General features: G+C 37.6%; 1 protein-coding gene across 4 annotated transcripts in view; it reads right to left on the bottom strand.

Moving 5' to 3' along the window:
* Window positions 1-3,930: 3,930 nt before the first annotated feature.
* TMC1 (transmembrane channel like 1) overlaps window positions 3,931-26,438 on the bottom strand; it is a 123,616-nt gene continuing 101,108 nt past the window's right edge. For all 4 annotated transcript variants that reach the window (XM_046905372.1, NM_001398433.1, XM_015280292.3 and 1 more), the window contains 10 exons: window positions 25,116-25,310; window positions 20,408-20,587; window positions 20,072-20,224; window positions 18,642-18,770; window positions 17,076-17,143; window positions 14,649-14,888; window positions 13,247-13,372; window positions 11,445-11,523; window positions 11,214-11,349; window positions 3,931-7,132 (listed from right to left, as the gene is read on the bottom strand). In XM_046905372.1, the coding sequence (XP_046761328.1) occupies window positions 6,858-7,132; window positions 11,214-11,349; window positions 11,445-11,523; window positions 13,247-13,372; window positions 14,649-14,888; window positions 17,076-17,143; window positions 18,642-18,770; window positions 20,072-20,224; window positions 20,408-20,587; window positions 25,116-25,310 (1,581 nt within the window). In that variant the 3' untranslated portion in view covers window positions 3,931-6,857. The remainder of the gene's footprint in view (window positions 7,133-11,213; window positions 11,350-11,444; window positions 11,524-13,246; window positions 13,373-14,648; window positions 14,889-17,075; window positions 17,144-18,641; window positions 18,771-20,071; window positions 20,225-20,407; window positions 20,588-25,115; window positions 25,311-26,438) is intronic.

The raw sequence follows: 26,438 nt of genomic DNA, 5'->3' as shown, positions 1-26,438 counted from the left end.
TGTCCTTCTTGGCCACAAGGGCACACTGCTGGCTCATGGCCAACCTGTTGCCCACCAGGACACACAGGCTCCTCTCTGAAGAGTTCCTTTCCAGAAGGTCAACCCCTAACCTGTAGTGATGTGTGGTTATCCCTCCCCAGGTGTAGAACTCAACAACTGATCTGGTTGAATCTCATGTTTCTCCGCACCCAGCTTTTCAGCCTGTGCAGATCTTGCTGAATGGCAGCACCACCTTCTGGTGTGTCAGCCACTCCGCCCCGCTTTGTATCATCAGCAAACTTGCTCTGTGTGCATTCTGCCCCTTCACCCAGATCATCGATGAAGATGCTGAACAAGATCAGAGCCAGTATCAACTTCTGGGGAACACCTCTAGTTACAGGCCTCTAACCAGACTCTGTACCACTGATCACAACCCTCCAAGCTCAGCCAGTCAGAATTCTCATTCCAATTCACAGTCCGTTTATCTGTCCAATACTGTCTAATTTTACCTATGAGGATGTTATGAGAGACAGTGTAAAAAGGCTTGCTGAAGTTAGACAACAACTTGTTATCCAGTCAAGTCTTTATTTGCTGAATAGTCAACTCTTTACATCCACATCTCTCCAATTTAGAGATGAGAATGTGGTGTGGGACCATACCAAAGGTTTTGAAGAATTCCATTTTCTAAGCCATGACAGAACTTTATAAAATTGTTGAGAGAGAGAGAGAGAGGGAATTTTATCCTTCATATTGTCTTTTGATTCCAGTAACACTATTCACGCATTCATTTTCTCTGGAAACTGTGATTTACAAGCCCAGAGTATCTCACTTCCTATATGTTACATCACTTTCCCATGTGTATGAAAGAGAATATTTGCTTTCCACTGTGCAGCACATGTCACTTGGGGGCAGTAAACAGTAAGTACTAAGGAGCACTTAGAAGATAAAATCATTGAGAGCACAGTTTATGATCTGAGGATATCCATCCACATGAGATTAATCCAGCACATGAGAGCAGCAGAGGCCCAGACAAAACTGTCAGTCTCCTTTGTTGTTCTAGCCTGGACTGAGGTTCATCTTGATGAAAGCACACTTTTTACTTAAAAACAAACAAACAAACAAACAAACAAAACTCACCTTCTTTTCATAATTTTAATCTGGTTACAGCTGAAATTTAAGATCATTTCAGAAGTTGTATAGTTGTATAGTCTTTTTGTAGTAGTTGCCCATGAGCAAAAACAAGACTTACAAGGTATTTTTAAAAATTTCCTGAATGTTTTAAGTATGATTCCTTTAAACAAATATAACATGCAGATTTTCTAAACACATCATTTACTGAATGTATCTGAATTCAGAGTTTGTGGAACATTTGTTGAGTGATTTGTTTTTTAAAGAAACCAGAAATTAATGTTTTTCACAAAAAGAGAACACTGAAAATATATTTGCTCCACCCATTTGGCAAAAAGGAAGGCAGAAGGAAAGGTGAAGGTTTTGAAATACCTCATTTACTTTCAGCCGGTAAAAAAATAATCTCTTGCTGATTATGACAAAACTGTGCTTCGTATTCTAACTGTATAAGCACTGAAGTGTTAAGTTTATAAAGCAGATATTTGAGACCTGTATTTAGCGGTGTTCCTCAGGAGTCAGTACTGGGTCCAGCCTTGTTCAATATCTTCATCAACGACCTTGACGAGGGGTAGTGTTCACCCTCAGCATGTCTGCTGATGATAAAAAGCTAGAAGAAATGGCTGACATGTTAGAAGACTGTGCTGCCATTCAGCAAGATCTGAACAGACTGGAGAATTGGGCAGAGAGGAACCAGATGAGATTTAACAAGACCAAGTGTAGAGTCTGGCACCTCTGGAGGAATAACTGCATGTACCATACAGGTTGAAGGATACCTGCCTGCTGGAGAGAAGCTCTGTGGAGATGGACCTGGGGGTCATGGTGGACAACAGGTTGGCCATGAGCCAGCAGTGTGCCCTTGTGGCCAAGGAGGCCAATGGCATCCTTGGGTGCATTAAAAGGAGCATGGCCAGCAGGTCAAGGGAGGAGATCCTTCCCCTCTACTCTGCCCTCATCAGGCCTCACCTGGAATATTGTGTCCAGCTCTGGGCTCCCAGGTACAAAAAAGACAGGGATCTCCTGCAAAGAGTCCTGTGAAAAGTCACAAAGGTGATAAAGGGCCTGGAGCATCTCCCTTATGAGGAAAGGCTGAGCAACCTGTGTCTGTTCACCCTTGAGAAAAGAAGACTGAGAAGGGATCTGATCAATGTCTACAAATATCTAAGGTGTGGGAGGCAAAGGGACATGGCCAGACTCTTTTCATCAGTGTGTGGCAATAGAACAAGCAGAAATAGCCACAAACTGAAGAATAAAAAGTTCTGCACAAATGTGCATGAGAGCTTCTTCACAGTGAAGGTGACGGAGCACTGGAACAGACTGTCCAGAGAGGTTGTGAAGCCTCCTTCTCTGGAGATATTCAAGACCCACTTGTACCTACCCATGCAGCCTGCTACAGGGGGCCTGCTTTGCAGGGGAGTTGGACTCAATGATCTCTGGAGGTCCCTTCCAATCTCTAAAATTCTGTGATTCCGTGATACTATCTCGATAGCATCATAACAGTGGGTTATGCTGCTTTGTTGAAGATTTAGCCCCCATGCCTTGAGAACTTCTGAAAGGACTTTATAAGTGTTTCCTTAAACTTATTACATTTTCTCTTTTTTTGTTAACATTTACTCCTTTTTTCTTTTAAAGAGTTTACGTAGTCAAGGTTTATCTGCATCTTTAAAAACATTTTATCTAGTCAAAAAACCAGACTCCTTATTTTAGATTTAAAACACAGTTTTGGTGTTTTGTTACACACCTTACTCTTGTTTGGTTAGCTCACTGCATAAAATAGCCTTCTGTTTGCAGAGATGATCACTCCTAGTGAGCACAGATGCAATTTTGTAGTGAGAAAAATTAAAAAAAAAAAAAAAAAAGAGAGATTAACAGCTGTAGTGAAGAAAGTTTATATTGACTGCAAACTGTTTGGTCTAAGATTTAGTAATTTAAATTTGTCCAGTTTAAATATTTTGATTCCTGTTCTAGTGATTTGAGATAATGACTTATAGCAATTATTGACGAGAGATTACATATTGGATTATTTTTTCTAATCTAATTCCAGGCAAGAGAGGAACAGAATGCTATGGTTATTCACAATGATTTTGAATTTAGAGGTATTGAAAGCTCTGCCTGCAGCTGTGGAGAGCTGGCAAGGTGTAGACAAAAAAAAAAAAAAAGAAAAAAGATAAATGATAAATACAATTTATTGCAAATATCATTAGTTACTGAACGATGTAAATGAACACACGATAATAAAGACCTTAATGACTTTTATTTATTAAAATTAACTATAAGGTTTGGAAATTCTTCTTGTCTGTACAACTTACAAGTTAAATAGCCAATATTTTTTTTAGTGTGGGTAATTGTGATATTATCCACATAAAGACATGAAGTACCTTCCGACAATAAATAAATAAATAAATCTAATGCTAAACAGGATAAATTAATCAGGTCACTGAATTACAGGACAGAGATGTTCAGATGCTCTCCAAGCCTTTAGGGATCTGATAGATCTGATATTTATAGTAGTGAATTACTACTGTTAAAGCCAGACATCTTTCAGCTCTCTAGATGAACATTAAATCTTCTAATAATGTAAATACAAGTAAATACTCAACAGTGAATGCTTTTACTCAAATATGATACAAGTTGCCATCAGAATCTGTAATCTATGATACAGTCTTATCACTCAGCCTGTAGGCAATAAGAGAGGAACTTTCTGTCATACAAAAAATATCTTTTTTATGGTTTTGTTAACAAAGATGTATGATTTTCCTGTATAACATTGTGATTTAGGGAGATGTCTCTCCTATTTTATTTTACAATCATTATCCCTTGCTCTCACTCTTGTAAGTTCCCCTTAAATACTGAAAGGCTGCAACAAAGCCTTCCAGAATCTTTATCATCTCCATGAACATGCTCAGATTTTTAAATTTTTTTTATTTTTTTAAAGTGGAGGTAAAGTAATTGAACTAAAGACTCAAAATATAGAAGGACTGGAGAAAGGATTTACAGAAAGGAAATGAACTGTAAAGCACTTTCAGGTTACTTTTAACAAGTAAGCAGCATCTTTTCCTAAATGTGGATTTAATATTGAACACTGATAAGGTATAATATCAGATCTTGTCTGTTAAATCCATGTTATTTTATTAAGAATATGTCAATTGATTAAACAGAACTAAGCTGGAAAGCACTGAAAGCAAAGCTTCATATAACAGTGAGCAAAGGTCTTTACTTAGGTACATTAAGGAATAAGAATAAATATCTTATTTACAGTCACTGCAGTGATCAATGCTGATCACAGGACATAAGGAACATCGATCTTCGTTACTGTTATTCATGTCAGATATTACATGCTTATATGTGCCTGTACGGATGCATACGGAGAAGACATTTGTTGTTGAAAATATTGCTGAAAAAAAGTATCAGTGTAACAGAATAATTTTAGCAGGTGGACTCTCTCTTTCCCATTCATGATGCAAAACAATTCTGCAGACTTAAAAACTAAGCAAAAAACACAGAAATTTTTCACTCCTAAAGGAACTAGAGATCCTTATTAAGGCCTGTATGGATGCTTGCATGGAACCAGACTGCTTCAGAACCAGTTTGTTACTCTAATTTATTTCAATAACCTTGAAAAGCTGCTCTATCTTTTCTCCTTTGTATGGATTGCCATGTCACAAAGAATATTTAAAATTAGTTTCTTCACCTGTTCCTAAACAAGGATGTAATGCATGGCCTTGATTGCAGATAGCATCTCCTTTTTTTCTAAGGAATATTCAGCATTTTCTTATATGAATGTCTGTGGTAGGTGTAAAAAGTCTCAAACTAATATCTTGTGACAAACATTTCCTTGTTCTTTGGAAAAGTTTGTTCTAAACCCACGGATGAGGGAAAACCCTAGAGCACTGAGGCTTACTTTTAGCTTACAATTTAATGTATTTCTGGACTAAAAGTGTGTTCAGATTTAATATTTTGAATATTTCACATTTTTAAAGGTTTAAGTTACTCTATTTTCTGAAAACATCTGACCTCCATAGATTAAAAATCTTATCTTCCAAAGATGAAATGATCCATGCTGCACTTTGTGTAATTTAAATTACAAGAATCGCAGTACCCCAGATGCAGACCTTCCTTGGGATCCAGTCTTAACCCATTTGTCCACTCAGTTAGCAGCAATGCAATTCCATTTTGTCTGCTAGGAAAGACCTCATGCTTATTGCAATGCAGTTATCTCTCAATTCACTTAGCAGTGCTTTGTGTTTGTACACAGAGCAGTCATGCTGATGCTGGCTAAAGATCTGATTGATCTAATGTCCTATCACTACCCGATAGCAGATGCTTATAGAATCAGTGCAAGAATTAAGTAGATTTTAAAGTGAACTTTCCTTTAGTTTATCCTCCTAGCATCTGGCAATTGATTTATAGACTGCTTGAGTTGGAATTTGCATTTGACTGACTGTTTTATGGGGATATGCAGACTGTATAGTTTTATGTAATTTTTTTTCCCATAGGTTCCACAATCTGATTAAATGGATTATTTATTTGTGTGTGTGTGTGTGATACCACAGACTTGCAAAATACTGAGATATTATATACTTTTTGTTCTATGGTACAAAATTAACCCATTTTATACAGAAAATCCCCAGAATAAATGCAGAATTGCATTTATTTTTCAGAAGACAGTCTATTGACTATACTGCTGTTATTTATCCTCTGAGTATTAAGATAAATATCAAAGCCTGAAGTCTGGACAGCAAAATAAAATCAGAACATAAAAATATGACTGTCTCATTGGAATAAGTAACAACAGTTTACAAATGAACATGCATCTATTCTGTGTTTCTACTACACTATCATACTAAAGATCTGTTCCACCCTGGACTCTTTAGATATCAATACAAATTTACAATAATATATCCACAGAGCAGATGGATAGCATATATTCTTATGCAGTAATAAATGTCTTTGTGCAAGAACAAAATCCTGGTATCTGGGGAAAAATACGGATAACAGCCTTACCTATATTCCTTAAATTCATATTTGCATATATACGCACAGAAAATACTTCTTCACCACTTTATTTTTTTTAATTCATATTTAGTCTTTCTAAATATGATAAAACTCATTATTGCTGTATTAGCTAAAAGTGGCACTGCAATAGGAGTTAAATTTTCTTCATAGCAACAGGCAGAATTTTGCTTTTCTTTTATGTCTAAAATAATTTCCCAAAGACTTTAGAGATAATTACCCAACTTCTGAAACGATCACAGTTTCATCATGCAAAATCAGAACTCTTTGAGTAAGCATATCTCTACTGCATAGGTCAAGCCATTTGCAGTTTTTAAATATAACAGACTTCAGTGCACTTTCTAAGAAGCTGTGTTTCCAGCTAACATGTTTGAGGAAGAGAAAAAGGAATTAGAGACACTGTTACAAGCTTTTAAGAAAATAACAAAAAATTACAAAATAATTTTTATTTTCCTAACAATATTTTCCAGTACATACCTTAAGTTTCATTTTGACACAGCTAAACTAGTTTTGACACACATTTTTGCAATATCTTGAAAAGCAAGCAGACAGATGCATTTTTTTTTTCTGCTGAAAAGTCCCATCCCACAAAAATTGAAGCGCATGAATATGCAGATGAAGATTTATAATAAACACAACAGAGTTCTGCATTTCCAGGAGTTTTTTGCAAGTCAAGATCACTCCTGTCTCCTTCAGTGTCCTGAACCTTATAACAAAGCAGAAAAGGACAGACAGCTTCCTTATCTGTAGTGGGGAGGACCTCTGGGCATTCCTGGCTGTACCCCTGGAAACCGTGGGTGTCCGGGTGGATAGCCTGGTGCTGCATACCCACTTGGCCCCGGTGGCCGAGTCACAGCTATGGGCGGGGGAAGAAGGTTTCCTCCTCTGCCCTGTGGTGGATAGTGGCCATTCAGGGCAGCGCCTGGATGCTGTGGTTTCTGAGAGGAACTTGCACTTGCTTCCTGTGGCTGACCTGTTGTCTTTGCTTCATTGCCACTCTGTTCTTTCTTGTTATCTGAAACATTTTAGGAGAACAGAGTTAAGGAATGAAAATACAGAGCAGAAAATCTCTCTGAGGGAAAATCTATCAGCACACTATCGACTCCAGAATATGACAGAAAGGCTAGGGCCCAAGGCATCAACAGTTGTGTGAGGTATGAGCAGATCTGCTCTGCCTTGTGGCCAAGCTACAGGATGAAGTATATAGATTAAAAGGTGTCATGGGGACAAACAGAAGAAGCAGGGAAACCACAATTCACCCATGCACAGACAGGTTATTTTGAAGGAAAAAAACACAAAACCCAAGGCAGCCTGTATCACATCAGGCTGAAGAAAAGAAATTGCAAGGCTGGAGGCGAGAATACAAATGAAAGGAGAGGATGGAAGCAAGTCTGCTCTAAAGATGCAAATGGAAACCCTCCTTGCCTGCTCCAGCACCACTTTACAACAGGTGCGAGGGGTGCCTCTTTAAAACAGGTCTGAGGCCCTGGATGTGGAAGGCCCTGAAGGAGGAAGGCCCATCTGTGAATGATAACAGCCCACTCAGTCTAGACAAACTAATGAAATCAAACTACAAAAAGCCTTCCCCAAACATCAAGACTGCAACACTGAAGAAGAAGAGATGGGTATAAGTTGTAGGTGATTCCTTCCTACAAGGAAGTGAATGACCAACATGCCAAGCAGACCTTCTTCCTAGAGAAGTCTGCTGTCTTTCTGCTACAGCCATCAGATCACAACCCCTTCCTGCTTTTCCATACAGGAAGAGATGAAGCACCTACATGTGGGTCAGGGGCTATCAAAAGGGATTTCAGGGCCTTGGGATAGCAGCTGAAGGAATTGAATGCACAGATCATCTTTTCTTCTCTGCCTCCTGTACTGGGTAAGGACATAGAAACATGCGCTTGTCCTGCTGTGGGACTTCAACCATCCGGACATCTGTTGGAAAAGTAGCATGGCAAGCTGTAGGCAATCCTGGAGTCTCCTGCAATGCATTAAGGATAACTTCCTGAGTCAAATAATTGAAGGCCCAACCGGGGAAATGCAATACTGGACCTGTTGCTTACCAGTGCAAATGAACTGACTGGTGACATCAGACTTGGAGGCTGCTTAGGCTGTAGTGGCCAGGCTATGGTTAAGTTCATTCTCCGGAGGGATACGAGAGAGGAAAAGAGTAGAATCAGAATGCTACATTTCAGGAAAGCTAAATTCTACCCCTTAAGGGAGTTAGTCAACAGAACACCCTGGAAAACTGTCTTCAAGGGCAAAGGTGCAGAGCAGAGCTGGCAGATCTATAAATAAGCTTTCCTTAGCACGCAAGAGCTCTCCATCCACAGGTGCAGCAAGTCAGGAAAGGAAGAGAAAAGAGTGACGTGGCTGAACCGGGACCTGCTGGTCAAACTGAAGAGCAAGAAGAAAACACACAGATACGGGAAAGAGGGCAAGATACCAAGGGAAGACTGTAAGGAAGCTGCTAGGCTCTGTAGATATGGAGTCAGGAAAGCCAAGGCCCAGCTTAAACTAAAGTTGGCAAGGGATGCCAAGAAGAACAAGAAGGGCTTCTATAGGTACCTCAACCAGAAAAGGAAAGTCCAGGAGTGTGTACTTCCCCTGCCAAGTGACAGACAAGCTGGTAACAACAAACATAGAGAAGGCTGCCTCTCTTCTCTGACAAGTGCTCACCACGCAGCCCTCAAACTTTTGCTTTGGTAGGAGGGGACTGGAGAAACAACATCTCTCCCACTGCAAGTGAACATCAGGTTCACGATCACCTGAGAAACCTCAACATCCACTAGTCTATGGGTCCCAATGAAATGCATCCCAGAGTCCTGAGGGGAGTCCTGTAGTCACCAAGTCACTCTTGATGACATTTGAAAAGACTTGGCAGTCAGGTGAAGTCCCTGGTGACTGGAAAAAAAGGCAACATCACACCCATTTTTTACGAAGACTTTTAAAAAGGATTAGCTACCAACCTATCAGTCTGATCTCTGTGCCAGAAAAGATGATGCAGCAGATCCTCCTGAAGGCTCTGCTAAGGCACATGGGAGACAGCAAGATGACACAGGAGAACGAGCATGGTTTCACCAAGGACAAATCTTGTTTGACCAACCTAATGGCTTTTTGTGATGGTGTCAGTGCAACAGTGGACAAGGCTGAAGAGACTCTTACATCATCTATTTGGACTTTAGCAAGGCCTTAGACATGGTAACTTACAACATCTTTCTCTCCAGGCTGGAAAGGTATGGATTAAAAAGGTGGACTGTTCAATGGGTGAAGAACTGGCTGCAGGATCAAGTCCAGAGAGCGGTGGTCAGTGACTCAGTGTCTGGATGGAGATCACTGACAAGTGCTGTCCCGCAGGGGTCAGTACTGGGACTGATACTCTTTAATATCTTCATCAATGACATTGACAGTGGGGTCGAGTGCACCTTCAGCTAGTGTGCTGATGACACCAAGCTGTGGGGTGTGGTTGACCTACCAGAGAGACGGGATGCCATCCAGAGGGATCTAGATAGGCTTGAATAGTGGGCCCAGGAGGACCTCATGAGGTTCAACAAATCCAAGGGCAAGGTCTTGCACCCGAGTCAAGACAGCCCTCACTACCAATATAAGCTGGGGGATAAAAGAATTGAGTACAGCCCTGCCGAAAAAGACCTGAGGGTACTGGTGGATGGAAAGCTGAACAAGAGAAAACAATGTGCCCTTGTGGACAGAAAGCCAACCGTATCCTGGGCTGCATCAAAAGAAGTGTAGCCAGCAGGTCAAGGGAGGTGATCCTGCCCCTCTACTCCTCTACTCTGTGCTGGCGAGGCCTCACCTGGAGTACTGCATACAGATATGGAGTCCTCAGTGGAGAAGAGACATAGAGCTGTTGGAGCACGTCCCAAGGAGACCACGAAAATGATCCAAGGGATGGAAATCTGCTCCTACAAAGACAGGCTGAAAGAGCTGAGGCTGTTCATCCTGGAGAAGTGAAGGCTTCAGGAAGACTGGATAGGAGGCTTTCAGTATCTAAAGGCAAGCTACAGGAAAGAAGAGGACAGACTCTTCAGCAGGGTCTGCGGTGACAGAACAAGTGGAAATGGCTACAAGCTCAAAGAGGGTAGATTTAAAGTAGATATAAGGAAAAAGTCCTCCACAGTGAGGGCTGTGAGGCAATGGAACAGCTTGCCTAGAGTTAATGCCCCATCCCTGAAAACTTTCAAGACAAGGCTGGGTCAGGCCTTGGGCAACCTGATCTAGCTGTGCATATTCCCATTCATTGCAGGTGACCTTTAAAGATCCCTTCCAACTCTAAGTTTTCTGTGATTCTATGATTCTACAAAATATGGGACAACATAATTTCATGATTCTTTGACCATGTTTTTATTCCAGTCCTTTTTGAAAAGTCCCAGTGGAGAGAAGCAGAGGTATTTTCCAAGCAGTTAGATGCACTGTCAGGAGCATTTCTTCTGTAAATGGCAAAAAAGGTCAGTGGTTCCAAAATCAAGCAGGCAGACCTTACATGCAGCTCTTCCACAGATGGTCATCTCTAATCTTCATTTTTCTTTTAGGCTTGAGAATACACTGGTTGTGTGGCATGCATGATGGGGAAAATCTAGTAGCATTAATAGGGGAGGAAACAGTCCGTGAAATCCTTAAAGACTAACTGAAAATTGCCTGACCAAGCTAGTGTTCGCGATGAGGACTAATATTACACTGCCTTCTTACTACCACTTCTGACATCAAACCCTGGTGTGGAGGCTATACATTGTTCTTAGGTGTCCTGGATAAAATAAATACAACAGGAGGATGTAATATTTTATCCCAACAGATCTGGTTTTAGACAAGCGGAATCACTGCCATTCTGGACAGGCTGCAACACGTGTGATATTATTAGTTTTATTACTTTAATAATAGGTTTTACCTAATGTGGAATGATGTTATGGTATTTCTTAAATGAACCAAAGAAAGAAAAATGGACTGGCTAACACTTGTCATTCAGTAGGGTGAACATTTTTTATAGATATTATGGCAAAGGAGGTAGTTAAGGTAGAGAGGAAGCCTATGATCCAGTGTGTAAGTATCCCTCATCTTGAGAAATTCAAATCTGTGTTTACCTTGATTTGCAGCAGATTCATCTTGCTTGCCTCCTTTTTGCTTTGACTGTGGTGGCTCTGTCTCAAATGGATTTTCCTCTTGTTCATTTGATTTCTGTGCCTTTTGTTTATTTCTTCTTTTGTTTTCTTCTGCTTGCTAATGATGGAGAGATACAGAGGACATCTTTCAGTAACCTGAATGCATTTTCTAACAACTGTAAAAAACAGAAATAACAATTCCCCATTCCTTACACTTTGTAGTTTCTTTTTAAGTTCCAGGTTAGCTTCCTTGTAGGACTTGGATGTAGCATTGAGATAATAAATACTCAGGCTAAATTTTAAGAAAAAGGAATATACCTTGTTAGATAATAGTTGAAGTACAAAGATTCTTGAAAAATTCTTATAGCAATAACTATAGTTGTGCTAATACCAAAACTATATTTTTCCTCATTTATAAGGCCTAATCAGAAGAGATATTTTGACAGTGAACAATAGAGTATGAAGAAGGCACACTTATCTCAAGGGAAATAATAATAATATATTTTTTAAAAGCAGAAATAAATATGGTAGCTATGGAAAACTCTGTATAAAGCTATGCCTCACTATGCAATGTGTTCCAGTGACTAAAGTTAAGTAAGTTATTCAATAAAATTTAATTACCTTATATGACATACTCTAAAAATGAGTAAACTATACTTAGAAAAGCCATTAAACTAATACAACAGACAAACTCAAGTGCTGGCAGAAAAACAGCCAAAATCATAAATTTTAATTTTTGTTCCAAATCACAATCCCATTCTATTAAACAATAATATCACTGCATAGTGAATTTTCACTTTTATCTGAATTGTATTTGTTTCATAATAACTCTATGAAGTTATTATTTTCACTATCTTAATTAGTGGAATTCTGATATCCACTCCCTTCTTTTCCCCCCTGGCCCCCCTTCGCCCCCCCCTTAATTTCATTTCTATTTTTGCCTTGGCTCACAGCAAGATAGGAATTGTGCTCAGAATAATTCAGTAGGAACTAACTGTAGAATTCTGAGGACAAGCTAGTCTCTTTGCTTTTCTAGCTAAGAGTTACACAGCAGGAAATATAAAGTGAATCTTCCTAAAATCTCTTCTCAGAATCTCATTTATTTCGTGCAAAAGCCTTCTGCAATTTCTGTTCCATTCTGTAGTTTTCTCTGTGTTTCTGGCAATTCCACAGTGCAGGGTTAAGCGCCTGTACATTTCTATCTAGAATTTGCTTTTAGTTCAGTATGCTAATGTCATGTTGTGTTATATATATGTACATGTATATGTATGTTATATATATGTACATTAATTTAAAATACCTTTATCAAGGACTCAATACAGTCTTTGAGAAAGACTATTCAGGCTCATTATTCTTTATCTGCTACAGACCTATTAAAAATCCATAACAAGAAAATGGACATAAGAGAATTTTAGAAATATACTTGAGACTGGAACATCTTCATAGTATATCTCCATAACTCTCTCCCTTCAATTCCATCTCAAAGGGTACAATTTTTATCAAGGAAGGGCACTGGCACTCAAGATCAGACGCACTGAAAGTTAATGAGAAATAGTTCAGCTTCTTGGTAGCCATCATTCTAATAACTTTGTACTGAACTTGTTAAGGATTTATGAGATGTAGTTCTACCTACTGAACAAGCTGATCAAGGTCACAGCACTTCAGATCCCATAACCCTTTGCATTTTGATTAGGGTTTCTCCATTATAGTAGCAAAAGCAAAAAAAAAAAAAAAAAAAAAAAAAAAAAAAGCCTTAAAAAGAAAAAAGAAAAAAGAATAGAAAAAAGAAAAAAAAGAAAAGAAAAAAAAAGATGCTGAACAAAAAAAAAAAAAAGAGAGATCATCGTCTCTAGAAATGTATGTTAATTATGACCAAATAGAAGACTTGAATTCTTCATCACAGGGGAATCAGTACTCCAATTAGATACTTAGGTGGTAAGAACTCAGAGTAAAAAAAAATGAACGGACTTTTCAATAAGTATTAAGCAAAATGTCAGTTAAGATTCTATACGTACACCATCAGTAATATAAAAGGTAGGATGAGTCCAGGGTTAGAGGCATAACCAAATACCTTCCCAAACCAAGAAGGGAAGTCATGCTCCAGAGTTTCTGATATGACTTCAAACATTCTTGTTTTCCCGCTATTAAACAGAAAATGTGACAATATATCAAATAAAAATATTTTGGCAATATTAATGCAGTAGCATGCACATGTAAGTTAAACATATCACTCCAAATCTGGGTAGAAGGACAAAAAAACTGTATTTTGGCATTATTTAAAACTAAAAATTCTCTAAGCACCTTTCACACTACAACCCAGAATAATCTTCTCCATAACTTTGCCAGATAATGAGGTTAAAGTAGCAGGTCCATATTTTCTTGGGTTTTCTCTCATACACTTCATGTATATAACACTGTTTAGCTTCCAGTTGGCAGGCAGCTCTCCAGCCTTCCAAGACCATTGGAAAATCATTGATAAAAACATCCAATAACTGCTTCAGTACTTGGATGAATCCTGTCAGGATCTACACTGTGACTCAAATAATAAGAAACATTACTTTGCACCACTTGCTTTGTTATCATCACTTCTGTGAAGTTCAAACAAGGCTGTGCCTCAGTAAACTTTTAGAATGTCATGCTGTTATCCCTTTAGGTCACTGTGACTAATGCAACTGGCTAGACAAATATACCAAAATAAACCAAAATCTAAATTTCACATATTGACTGTTCTTGTGTGCTCATTAAAATCATATGTCACGCTAACTACCAATTAAAGATGCTGAAAATGGTCCTGAATTTTCCAATTGAAACTATGGCTATATTTAAGCTAGCTTGAATGGAAGGCACATGTTTGCACTCATGAGGCAGGACTAAGTTTTTAGAAAAGACTAGTGAATAGACAGGTCTTGAGAACTTGAGGAGCATATTCAGGATCCCAGTGGAAATAAAGGAGCATGAAATATAATGTCAGCGGGAGATGTCATAGCAGTCAAAGACTGTACCACCTCCTTGAGCTTCAGCACAACAGTGTCCATTCCAACATGCCCCTGTTACAAGGGATACATAGACATTTACTGAAAATCACCCCTTCGAGCCAGAAGACCACAGTGGTGTAACTACTCCTCAAGAATAATTTCTGGCTTAATTAGAGCAAGAACAACAAATGTTTACATTACTAATAACTAAAAGAAAAAATTTTCTGTTCTGCACTTAAAACAAAAATTCCTTTTAAATAATCAACCAGTTTTCTAGAATTCCAGTTTCAAGAATCATTGCAGTAAGAAATGTCATGCAATAAAAATTTGGCATATCAGGTGGTAACACTTATTAAGGAAGCTTATTTTCATTACTGGATCATTCACTGATGAGGCAGTACATCATATCATTAGCAAAAGATGTGTGTAAAATGCAAAAGACCTGAAAGGGCCACAGTCAAAAGATGGTGGAATGGAGACAATGGTGTACACAGCAGGCAGTGTAGAAAGGAAGAGAATGAAAAGCAACATGGCCATGTAGAAGTTGTTTGATCTGGATGCTTTGAAGACTCTCTCCTGGGGAACATTGCAGCACATCACTGCCCAGCATTGCAGGTACATTGAAGTATGGAGTCGGAACACATTGATTGCTGGGAGACATGGAGCATAAAAAGATCCCATCCTAGAAGAAAAAAGCCAAAAATCACTACCATTTTCTGGTAGAACTTCTGCCAGGATATACCGCCTGTTCCCTACTTCAATGTGCTTTGCATTCACATAGACTGCACATTATTTCATAAAACCTTGTTGACACTTTTTTTTTTAATGGTCTTGTCTCTCCTTGCTTTAAGAAGTACTGGAGGCATATGGATGAAATTCTCCATATGTAGTTTTTGTTTCAAAATTTCAAAATATTCTTTCTCTGCAAATGAGATGATCGCTTAATGAAACGTTACTCATTCCTACCTTGATAGTTTAGGCAGTATATCCATTGTGTTATATAAACATGGATAGCACTAAAGCTAAGTACTACCGTAATAATTTAGATTATTATATTTCTTAATATACTAGCACCATTTTAGGAAGAGATAATTTTTGCTACAATTACTACCTCCAGAGTACAGAGATGTAATGTCAGAATACATGATATTAACATTTCTCTCTTCTTTTCATGTATATTCAGTGAAAAGGAAAGATAAAGGCTTCTCAGCTATGATTGAAGACAGAGAGCACCTCATGGCCCTACTCCTTACCCACATGGAAGTCAGTTGCAATAGTCTTCAATTTTAACAAGATTCTCAATAATAATCTATGTATATTTTTGGTTTTTAGGTATAACACTTATTATAGGTAGACAAAATCTTGCCAATAGCTTTTTAATATAGAGAAGACGTGCAAATAATTTGCATCCCAATCATTTTGAGAATACACAGAGAAGAAAGAGAATAAAGGAGCTTTTCATGGTCTATCTCATCTACAGAATTAATGCACACATACATCTCTCATCCCTTCTTGTTAAGTGGCAGTCGTAACTGCACCTGAGGCTCTTTTTATTATGTTTCAGATGAGGATAAGTGTGTGCAACTGAATTTGTGACACCAGGACAAAACAGAAATGAATGTGTTCTACGTACATATTAATGGGAAGTATGGTTTTGGCAGTGAATGTTCATTACTGTTCTGTCAAATTTTTTGCTGTTTTGATGTATTCAATTCACCCTGCAAGAACCACTAAGCAGGAAGAAAGATAGTGTATAAAAATGACATCAGAAATGCACAAGCCACAGATTCTGTGCAGCCCCTGTTCCACCGAGGGCAAGGACAGAGCCCTTGTAATGCTATGTGAGGTGTGTCCAGGTCCACCTCAGCCCAGGTAGCTGCCTTCAGCTGCACACCCATACTCAGCCCTTCCTCTGCCACCACAGCCATGCTGGGACCTGGTCTGAACCCAGGAACCAAGTAAAACATGAAGGACATATTCAGGTTGCTCAGGACTGATAAGCTTCTGTGGTGTTGTGGCTGGACACTGGAATGAGGAGCCTGAGCAGGAGAGGTGCAGTGGGAGTGCATGGTGCCAGCAAAACCGCACTTCCTCAGAAGCTGGAAACGAAAGCGCCCTCCTCATTTCTAGCAGCGCCCAAGGCAGGACTAAGCCTGTGCATGCAGAGAAAGGAGGGTATGCACAGCTCTGTTCATGCTGCACAGGCCAAAAATAAATAAATAAAACAACCTCCTGGCAATTACAGAAGTGAGAATTTTCTCTCAAGCAAAAACTGTAATCTGCAGAGTACTATTAAAGGCAAAAAAAATTTTTGCCTTAGCAAAAATTGAGAAGTCAGTGATGCTTGAAGAGGGCAGTTCTGAAGAAGGCACAGCATCTAACATGAAGACTGATGTTCTTTACCCCTCAGCTACATTCCAAGAGTGGGATGAAATTTAGATATTTCCTTCTTGAAGGCTACTTGCTACTACTGCAGCAGGAACATTTGATGCACACTCACATTCATATAGGGATATGTATATTTAAAGCACTTTTGCACATGATACATCAGAATAAACTAGAAGATATCTCAGTTTTAAAGCATTCAAATGACTGGAAAACAATCCACAGTAAGATAGGATTCCACCCAGCCTTTTACTGCAAAACTCTACAAAAGTCTGATGCATCTAGTCGCAGAATATCAGCACAGAACTATTTTAGAAATACTCCCACTGATTTCACTGTACTGGAGTACTGCACTACACTGGCATTAAACTAAAGCAATAAGACAAGATTGGCATTTCACAGATGTTGCTAAGCCCTGTAGTACTGCAGAAAGTGCTGATGCACAGAGGCATATTAGAGACATAGCACACTTTGCCACACTTACCAGATCATGCCTTGGTTAAATATCAGTCCGAGCACATTCCCACTTATATCAAACTCTGAATATGATGGCTGAAAGAAATAACATAAGTGTTTTGATTAAATTTGCACAAAAGTTTTTAAGACGATTTATCTAGATTAAAACTGTCACTTCCAACAGTAGCGTAATGCTTTCACTGTGTTGTAAAGATGCTCATTGCATATTATCAGTGAATGAGACAAATGAAGATGACTGAAGGCCAACAGACAGACTTTAATACTGGTAGCAGAATTTTATTATCTTTTTCAGTTCTTTGCTTAGAAGAGGATGCTAATGGAAAATTAGAGCTCTGAATACTGGATAAATTTTAAAACAATAATCCATACTTTATCCACCGGAGTGGAGTCAGGATTTGGTGGTCCTCTCTCCCCCCCCCCCCCCAAAAAAGGGGGCTTCTAAGATTTAATTTCTTTTCAAATGATAGAACTATGTTTCATATTTTAAATTTAGAAATTGCACTGTTGAAGAATTAATTTCAAATATTGATAGATGTCTCCGATCATTAATTTGACTTCCTCTTTACTATGAATATCTTATTTCTAATTGAGTGTGCTTTACACTAATTTCCACTTCAAGACCCATCCATTAGGACTCATTATCACTTTATCTGCTGAAGAAAACATCATATCATAAATTTTTGTCTCCCATATAGATACGTAAATATGGTTATCAAATAATAACTTAGTCTGCTCTTTCTAAACCATTCCTCTGATTTCTTCATTCTGTTTTTACAGAGTTTTAATAATTTGTGATACCTGGCATTCTGATTCAGGGCCTTTAGCAATTCATTCAAAATCTTCAGCAAACTGACATTCTGTCTAGGGAAGGTTGTTTTTTTCCTAAATAAGCAGGACATCTGGAGCCTAAAAGCAGAGTCTCAACATTGCACAAGCCTTGAGGAGGTACATTGACTTTACTCTGCTAGGGTTGATAATATAGACACCATAACAACGTTGAAGTGCTAAAAACTTAGCCAACAGTCAATTTTTTTGTAAATAATTATTTACTAACCAAATATAGGACCTGGCTTACATAACACATGACCTTTTGTCTGGGTAGCACCACCATGTGGAACATGATGATCATCGAAGTGCCTTGCAAGAACACAATATTAACAAAACCTGTGCATAGTATTAGATTTTAATACACATAGCAATTCTAGGAATAGGAGGGTACTTCCCAGAAATAGTGTGAATATTCACATGTTAAAATGTATGAAATCTATGTGCTTTAGCACCTGGGTGTGCATACTAGGAGGAGTGATCCACCATGCACCCAACAGTGCATAAATGCAATGTTGGCTTTCTAACCTGTTATTCATATTAGCAAGTGTCATTCATGGCTTTCAGTGTTATTTACATGTCTTCACTCACCTTGTTTACCGGTCTCTCTTTAATTCATGAACATTTTCTAGCTGCAAGCAGTGAGTACACTGAATATGAGCAACAAATTAAGTACACACATATCAGTATGTATGCATGTGAGTGATGATCTGACAAGGACAGTAAAAACAGCAAATCAGATACTTACAAATCCATATTCCAAGTCCCAGCACCAGCAGTAATTGAAAAACCTAACAAAGACAGCTCTCAAGAAGTCACCAATTAGAATTGTGATATATGTTGTCATCGTGTCAGAGACTGTCAGCCGTACAAATTCCTGTTAAAGCAATATTTTCTGTTAAGATTACATGTATGCCATAATAATTACAATAATAAGAAAGCACCAGACTAGATCCCTAAATGTGCTTCCACTGCTACAATTTGGCAAAGACTCTTTCCTCCCAATTCAACAACTGAAAAATCCAGGAGAAAGACTGCCCCACATCTGTTACAGATATCCTCTGCTTCTTCTTATGCTCATAACAAATGACACTTCCAGGGTCCCAGAGTATGATTAGTCTAAAAAATGGTTCCAGACAATACTGCTGCTATAGAAGAACTCTAAAACCCCTTTTGATTCCTATAACTTTGGGGAGATTAAAAAAGAAGAAAATCCTACAATACTTATTCCTCTTGTTTTACTTCAGTAAGTTCCACTAAACTCTACTGTATCAGGGCTTACCCTAATTACCCAAAAAACTATTATTATTCTCTCTGATCTCATAATACAGAGAAAATCACCACGGTAATGAGACCTGGGTGTTCTTAGCTAATAATTCCACATCAGTGAATAGAGTATTTGTTTTCTTCCCGCCTCTCGCTCCCTGCTGTCACTCAGGAGTATAGATAACAAGTGGGGAGACTGCCACAATGAGGGAGCAATAGCAGAAGTTGTGATTCAGTGGTGAGTTTAGTCTCATGGATAGGAAAAAAAAAAAGAAAAAAAAAAAAGAAATAATCAGAGAAAAGGAAGATGTTAGGAAATTCTATGTAAATATCATATTATATGAATACAAATAATTGTGAATGCTCTACTGAATCAAATAAAATGAGTAGATTTGCTAAACTGATGTTCTTTTTTTTACATGATGTTTCTTGGCTAAAGATAAAAATGCCTTCTCAAATATACACTGCTAACAAGAGCTCATCTCACATATTCCCTTGTTGAGATATTAATCTGTCTAAGATATGTCTGCTGTATTCAGAAACTGATCTTGTTTGATCAAAACTTTAATCAGAATTACTACATTATTTCATTGTTAATTAATTAATTTAATAGTTGCATGCTTTGCAAGACAGAGATGGGATGAAGAAGACAAAAAAAATAAAAAATAAAAAATATTTTTGATGCTATTAACTATGCAGACGGACCTCCCTACCAGAAACAATTCAAATAAATCAAAATAGCTGTTTCTGAGCTTTGCAGCTTGGGAAAAAAAAATAAGTCTTACATCTTCAGTTCCTCACTTTTTTGCAACTTAATTTCACTTGTCAGCAGGAATAAATAGAAGCTTGATACAATTTCTTGTAACAGGCTACGTTTTGTTTTCAAATATGAACTCAGATAAGTTATATTACCTGGCCTACCATTGTTTCCCAACATGGTCCTCTGGGAACATCTGCAGGGTCCACCTGAATTGGCGGAGCAGTTGAATTTTCTGGAATAGTGCCATTGTACAGGCTGGCTTCCCATATTGTCATGTTATACTTGACTATCTTTTCTTCTTCCAACTAAATATTTAAATTAATGAGGGGAAAAAAAAAAAAAAAGATTATGAGGTTATACTACCAATTTTTAATCCTTTCTAATTCAAGACTTCCCCATCTTTCCCTGACACATTTGTGGCACAGTTGGAAACAGGTATCTTTGACCTTGTGTATATTAAAAATAGTGAAAAGAACTAAACAGCTTGCCTTGAGATTGATTTCATCCATTAGGGCAATAATGAAAGTATAGAGATTGCCAAGAAAAAGAGCAAATATGCGTCCGAGCTGCCATCTTAGAGCTATTCGAGGATGGTAGTTTTCCAGAGAACTGATAACATCAAACAAGGTTGGACAGAACATTCCCAAAAGTGACATGACCATGTTTACCTGGGGAGGTGGGAGAAGAAAAGAGAAAAAGTTTACAGCGAAATGTTAGAGGCAGGATCTTTTATTATTATTAATTGTAGTGGCAAGTGTATTTTCACTGCTACTTTTCGTTTGGTATTTAATTGAGATGAGTGAAGAGCAAAATACACAATGAGAGTTACAAGATGCTTTCACAAAGAACAAAGTGGAAACTTACTTATGATCTACTGTAGGTGGATATACGGAGGCACTTTTTTTTTAATTTTACATTTTGCTTCGACCTCAGAAAAAAATCAAATACTAGATTTTTAGCTACCGTCTACATTTTAAACAAAATTCTATCAGAGAATTTAGCAAAAATTATTAGCTATATGAAACATTTTCCTAAAAACAGTGTTAAATTAAATGTCTGAGACCTCACCCCAATTTAATTCTCAATATCCTCACTGAATAAGCAAATACAAATTTGTCCTGATGCTTTCTGAATATATTTCTTTAAAGCTTCTAACAAGATTAATTCATCATCAGCTATGTATGGGAATTGAACAACTTCACTGAAAGCAAACTGAGAAAAATAAGCTTTAATAGAAAGTTTGAAATTCAGCGTAGACTGTACACTCTACTGACAATGGAGGCATTCCAAGAATCTAACATTCTGAAATGACTGATAAAATGTACTGCAAACGTGCTTAAGTTTTTTGGTGAAATAACACAAAATCTAATTGCCTGTCAGCCAAAAATGAAAATTGAAGAAGTTTAAAAATTCATTTTTAAATTTCAATTTCAAATAACATTTCCTTACCAAAACTTCTTTTTTAAGGGACTCTTTAAGGGACAAAACTTCTTCTTTAGGGACTATAAACAACCAAGTAACTGAAAACATTATCTCAAGTTAAATCACAAACCTCTGTGGAAAACACAAAGATTCTCAATATAGATGACAAATTAAAGGGACTGAGTAAAAAGGAATTTATTTAGTCACACACACACACACACACAAACACACAAAAAACAAACAAACAAACAAACAAACAAAAAAAACCCCTTAAATGTTTAAATGTCTCCCAGTTGCTCTGAAACTAACATCTCTTAAATGTCCTGGAATCCATTTTTCTACAGCAATTGTAAGTTTTAATACGTTCTTACCTTCCTGATATTAAGAGAGCTAAGATTGGTCTCCGTTTTCATAAATAATATGGCAACAGAAAATCACTATTTAACAAATAAATTCACTCACTCTTTGTGTATTCACCCTCTTACAAATTTTAATCTGCTGAACTGGGCTTCTTTATTAAAATAAGTAAATGATTTGCTGTATCTCTTTTGTTGCTTTTGTTGGTTTTTCATGTTCAAGAGCTAATTTCTGGGTTTTTATGATTCTATTTCATATCCACAGGAAATCAGTAGACTACTCTGCACGCTTCTTGTAGCACCACAGAAGTAAATTTTTTATGATTACATAATCTACTCTTTCATGTGTATTTAGTGCTATTTCTAATACTTGCTTTGGGGTGGTGGTATTTATTTTATTTATGTTTTTAAAACTGAAATTTCACAAAGTATCTAACATATGCTCTCAATCATCATTAAAAAAAAAGACTTCATAAACAGTATGGCTGGAAATGGCAAAGCTGCTGAAGACAACTACATTCAACATGGCAAATTATGAATTTTTAAAACACGAAATCATCACAACTGGCTGACTATCTAAGTTATTAATAAACACATTACATCTTGTTGTAATGCTGTTAATTTTAAATCAGATTCCTCTTGCTGGAGGGTGGAAATGTGAACATATGAAGAGATGCCCTTGGTCACACACGAGGTTGGCCTAGCCTACTTGCAAATGAAGAAGAATAAGAAAAATGTCTATGAGTTCTAAACTGCAACTATTTTCACTTTAAGTATTGCTTTAGTTAGGTTTCCTTTTTTTATGTTTAGTAGCTCCCAGACAATCTGTCTTACCTTAGAACAATCTTCCTTCAGACAAACATAAATTTCAATATTCACAGTGAGTGAATGCATCCATCACTCATGCATTCCTTTTCTTTTGCTTTTTTTAAACCTTGCTCCTACCTGACTCATTTACTATCCCCTAGCTCTCATACTGGAAGACATAGTGAATATGTATTTTGGAAGTTATATAGGCTGATTTAGGAAAAGGGATGAGTATATTAGTTTAAGGATCAAAACATTAGTTCAGCAAAAGGAATCAGTGAGTGCTAGTTCTAAAACTCTGCCATTTAGTACATTTGCCACTGGAGTCACAATAGACTACCTTTACCTTTGCATACACCAGGTGCAAGGACTTTTTTCTTGGATTATATGTATATTATTTTGGGTTATAGCGCGCCAAGAAAAAAAGTTGCTCATTATGGCATAACAAGCAAAGGAAAATCACCAAACTGGGGAAGAACAGCTAAAAGTCACCAAAAGTCACCATGATGAAGATGATGGAAAAATGAGGAGGAACTAAGTGGTCTACAGCAGGTACATTAGTGTATGTATTGCATATATGTGTCTTAACTGTTTAGAGGTAGAACTTGAACTATGAGATTGTACACTTGATTTGTCAAGTTCCCCAGTATGTATCATGAGGAATAAAGGAATGCTGTTTTCTAACACCACATTGGAGTTAGAGAGCTTTCTTCCTTGATTTTGGATGATAGAAGAAAAGGTATGGTCTTCAAGTAGTTTTAAATACAGTACTGGTTAACTTAATTGAAAATTAAGAAGTTTCCTTGTTGTTGCACTGTTGGAAAGCCAGGACACAAGTCCCTGGTTTTCTTTATCATTCAATATTTTGTATATTTTAATTATGTTCTGCCTTTTTTTCTTATTTGTAAGAGGTAAGAACATTATTTCTCATTTTCTTTCTATCTGTGTTTTCCGATGCCTTGGCTGTGCTCCCCATTTCAAAAAAACATTTCTAGTTCTGGAGGAAAGACATTAAGATAAGAGGTGAAACAACGCACAGAAATTTGTAAACCTGAGAAGTGAGAAATGAAATGATTACAGCCAAACATGCAAGTGCTTACTGAAACAAAATATGGAATATCAAGCTTTCAAAATTAAAAAAAAAAGCCTGACAGATTCCAACTGCAAAAGTTTAAAAATTCCTATTTTAGTTTCACAGGGTATTATCATTATATTTTTTTAGTTACTTATAGAATTTTGCTGAGTAGAATGAAACATATCATCCATTGAATTTTATCACTTTAGTTTGATTTCAGAAGGGAATGGATTTATGTTCTGAATTCTTGTCAACTTCAAGTTGAAGTGCTAGAGCAGATTTTCTTCCACTGTTTATATCACTGACAGTTCCACTGTGAATGATGTTTTCTGTGACCTGGAAACTGCAAGCTGGATGAGTGAATGGTGAGATAGATTGAGATGAATTGAGATGGTGAGATGGATGAGTGAATGGTGAGATGGATTGAGAACCGGGTGAACAGAAGGACTCAGAGGGCTGTGATAACTGACAGGGTGTCTAGTAGCTGGCTGTGTCCGCCAGGGTCAATACTGGATCCAGTATTGTTTAACTTACTCATCATTGACTTGGATGTGACACATTGCTTTAAGCAACGGTTTTGTACGTGACTTTTCCAAAAAGAGTAAAATGACGCAATTTTTTGTCAACTGATTAAATCCAATTTAAGCAGGCCCGTTTCTCTGCATTCTAAAGGCAGATTGCTGAAGTTTGTATGTCAACTTCTGTGTGAAGTTTTGGTGTTCTAAGGACTGACTTTCTTCATTCCATCATCATCCATTCCCATCTGCTTTGTGAGGCTGTCATTTTTTTGCTTTGCTGTAAATCAGAAATCAACTTCACACTCTAGCTCAGAGCTTTACATAACAAACAGCTAGTTTTACAACGTACAGAACAGTGTGTTTGTTAAGAAAGCAAAGGTTTCTTAGAAAGCAAAGGTTTCAAAGAAACCCAGGTTTTTATACAGCATTGCTGACTTTAGGTGCTAACTGTGTTCTGTTACAGCGAACACAATCATTTTCACTATTTCTCTAACAAGCAAAGCTCAATTAGCTCTAGAGGAAAGCAGATTGAACAGAAGAAAAATAGTGGACTCCTAGACGGGCAGGTGGAGCTAGAAGGCATGTTTCAGCCTCTTGTTACACTGCAGAGTTGTTTCTCTGAAGCGCCAGCTAACTTTGGATATGGCCACATGCAAGTCACTTTCCTTGGAGCAGTCTCAAGAGAAAAGCAACAGGAGAGCATGCTTCTTGAAGATGTATTGTAAGACCATACAGTGGCAAGAAAAACAGCTTTAAGAGCCCCCCAAAAATTAGAGGTTAAGGCCATAAAGGAAAACTAAACATGAAGGAACATTTGAAAGAAGAAATCAAAGAATATTCCTTTTAATCAATCGGGAAGCAGAGAGAATAGAAGAGTTCTTTTGTTAACCATTTATCCCCTATACTAAAAGCACTTAAGTTCTCGAGGAAAAATAAATAAATAAATAGATAAAAGCAACATGCAGAGCAAAGGAACAGTTTCAAACCACATCTATTTCAGAAATGTGCTAGCACGAACTTCATTTCTTTCCCACCACCCGTAGTTCTCCAGACCTTCCAGGGCAAATTTCTGGGATCTTCTCACAACAAAAAATATGAGGTAGCCACTCCCAGCAAGTGTGCACAGGGCTAAGAAGTTAGCAAGAACCCTCAGGAACCGAGTCAAGTGAATATTTTCCTCCTTTCGGCTCTCCTGCTCCTCCACGATAGCTTCCTGCGCTTGTTAAAACAAAAGAATATTATCAGGACTTTAATGGTCAAGACTCTACATTGTTTATCCAATTAAAATTCAGTTAAATAAGTTACGACAAAGCAAATGTACAGCTGGTAATCATGTTTTCTGGCAAACACATGCTGTATCAGCAAATCCATTTTGGACCTTTATGGACTCAGGGGTTTGGGATCCCCAGAACTCACTTTGCTTTGATTTTGTGTATCCCCACTAATTCTTATTACGCCTCCACACATGTTTCAATAAGAAATCAACACTGTCCGCTTGTGAGGTGCTGTGTGATTGAGTCACCAGCAATACACATGCGGTTAGCTGCCAGAAAAGGAACTGTCACACTTTAAAAAAATGCACATTTGTGATAAAACAGAATATATATATATATATTGAGAATCAGAAATTGAGGAGGGCTGAAAAAAACTGTTTACACGTGAAAACGCAGGAAACAAACAAACAAACAAACATTGCTCAGCTTCAGACCGTAATATAAAATGTTTACCTAATATTTACCCTTGGCCATTTCATTTACTGCTGTAAATGAAATTCTCCAGCTTCCTGCTTTTGCCAGCAGAAAGAGTTTTCTCTCTGAAATGCCTTCATGAAAAGGAAGTTTGGTTATAGCTTCTTATTTTGGTATAGAGATCAGTTGTCCAGAAGGGAAGCTGAATTCCTGAATTGTAATAATAATTATTAATTTTTTTTATCATGGTTTCACTTTTCCTACTGCTTGTGTTCGTTATATAAAGGAAAGGAGACTGCAGCAGCTCTTAAGCAAAACTCTGAGAATGTCAGCCAAGCTAAGGCTTCACACTCTCTTTCCTTTTTTGTTCACAGAGATTACAGTAAATGTTCATGAGTGTATTTCTCAAAAATAAGTCTCCATCTCAACTGATTTATATTCTTCTCCAAACATCATTCAACAGCTGACCTTCATTGTCAGGCATGGAAATCTCACAGACATTCAATGCTTAGTATTTTGTCAATATTTATTTACTGAGGGCCTCTTCTTTCCACTTATCTTATGTGCAGATAAATTTTATGCCTAGAGTTGGGAAGGCGGGCAATACGGAGAAACAAACTGGTTATATCATTAGTGCAGAAAAGAACAGAAAG

Source organism: Gallus gallus, chromosome Z (genome assembly GCF_016699485.2).
Source record: "Gallus gallus isolate bGalGal1 chromosome Z, bGalGal1.mat.broiler.GRCg7b, whole genome shotgun sequence".
Classification (NCBI taxonomy): domain Eukaryota; kingdom Metazoa; phylum Chordata; class Aves; order Galliformes; family Phasianidae; genus Gallus; species Gallus gallus.
Note: the sequence above shows the minus strand (reverse complement) of the source record. Positions and strands in the feature narration are given on the sequence as shown.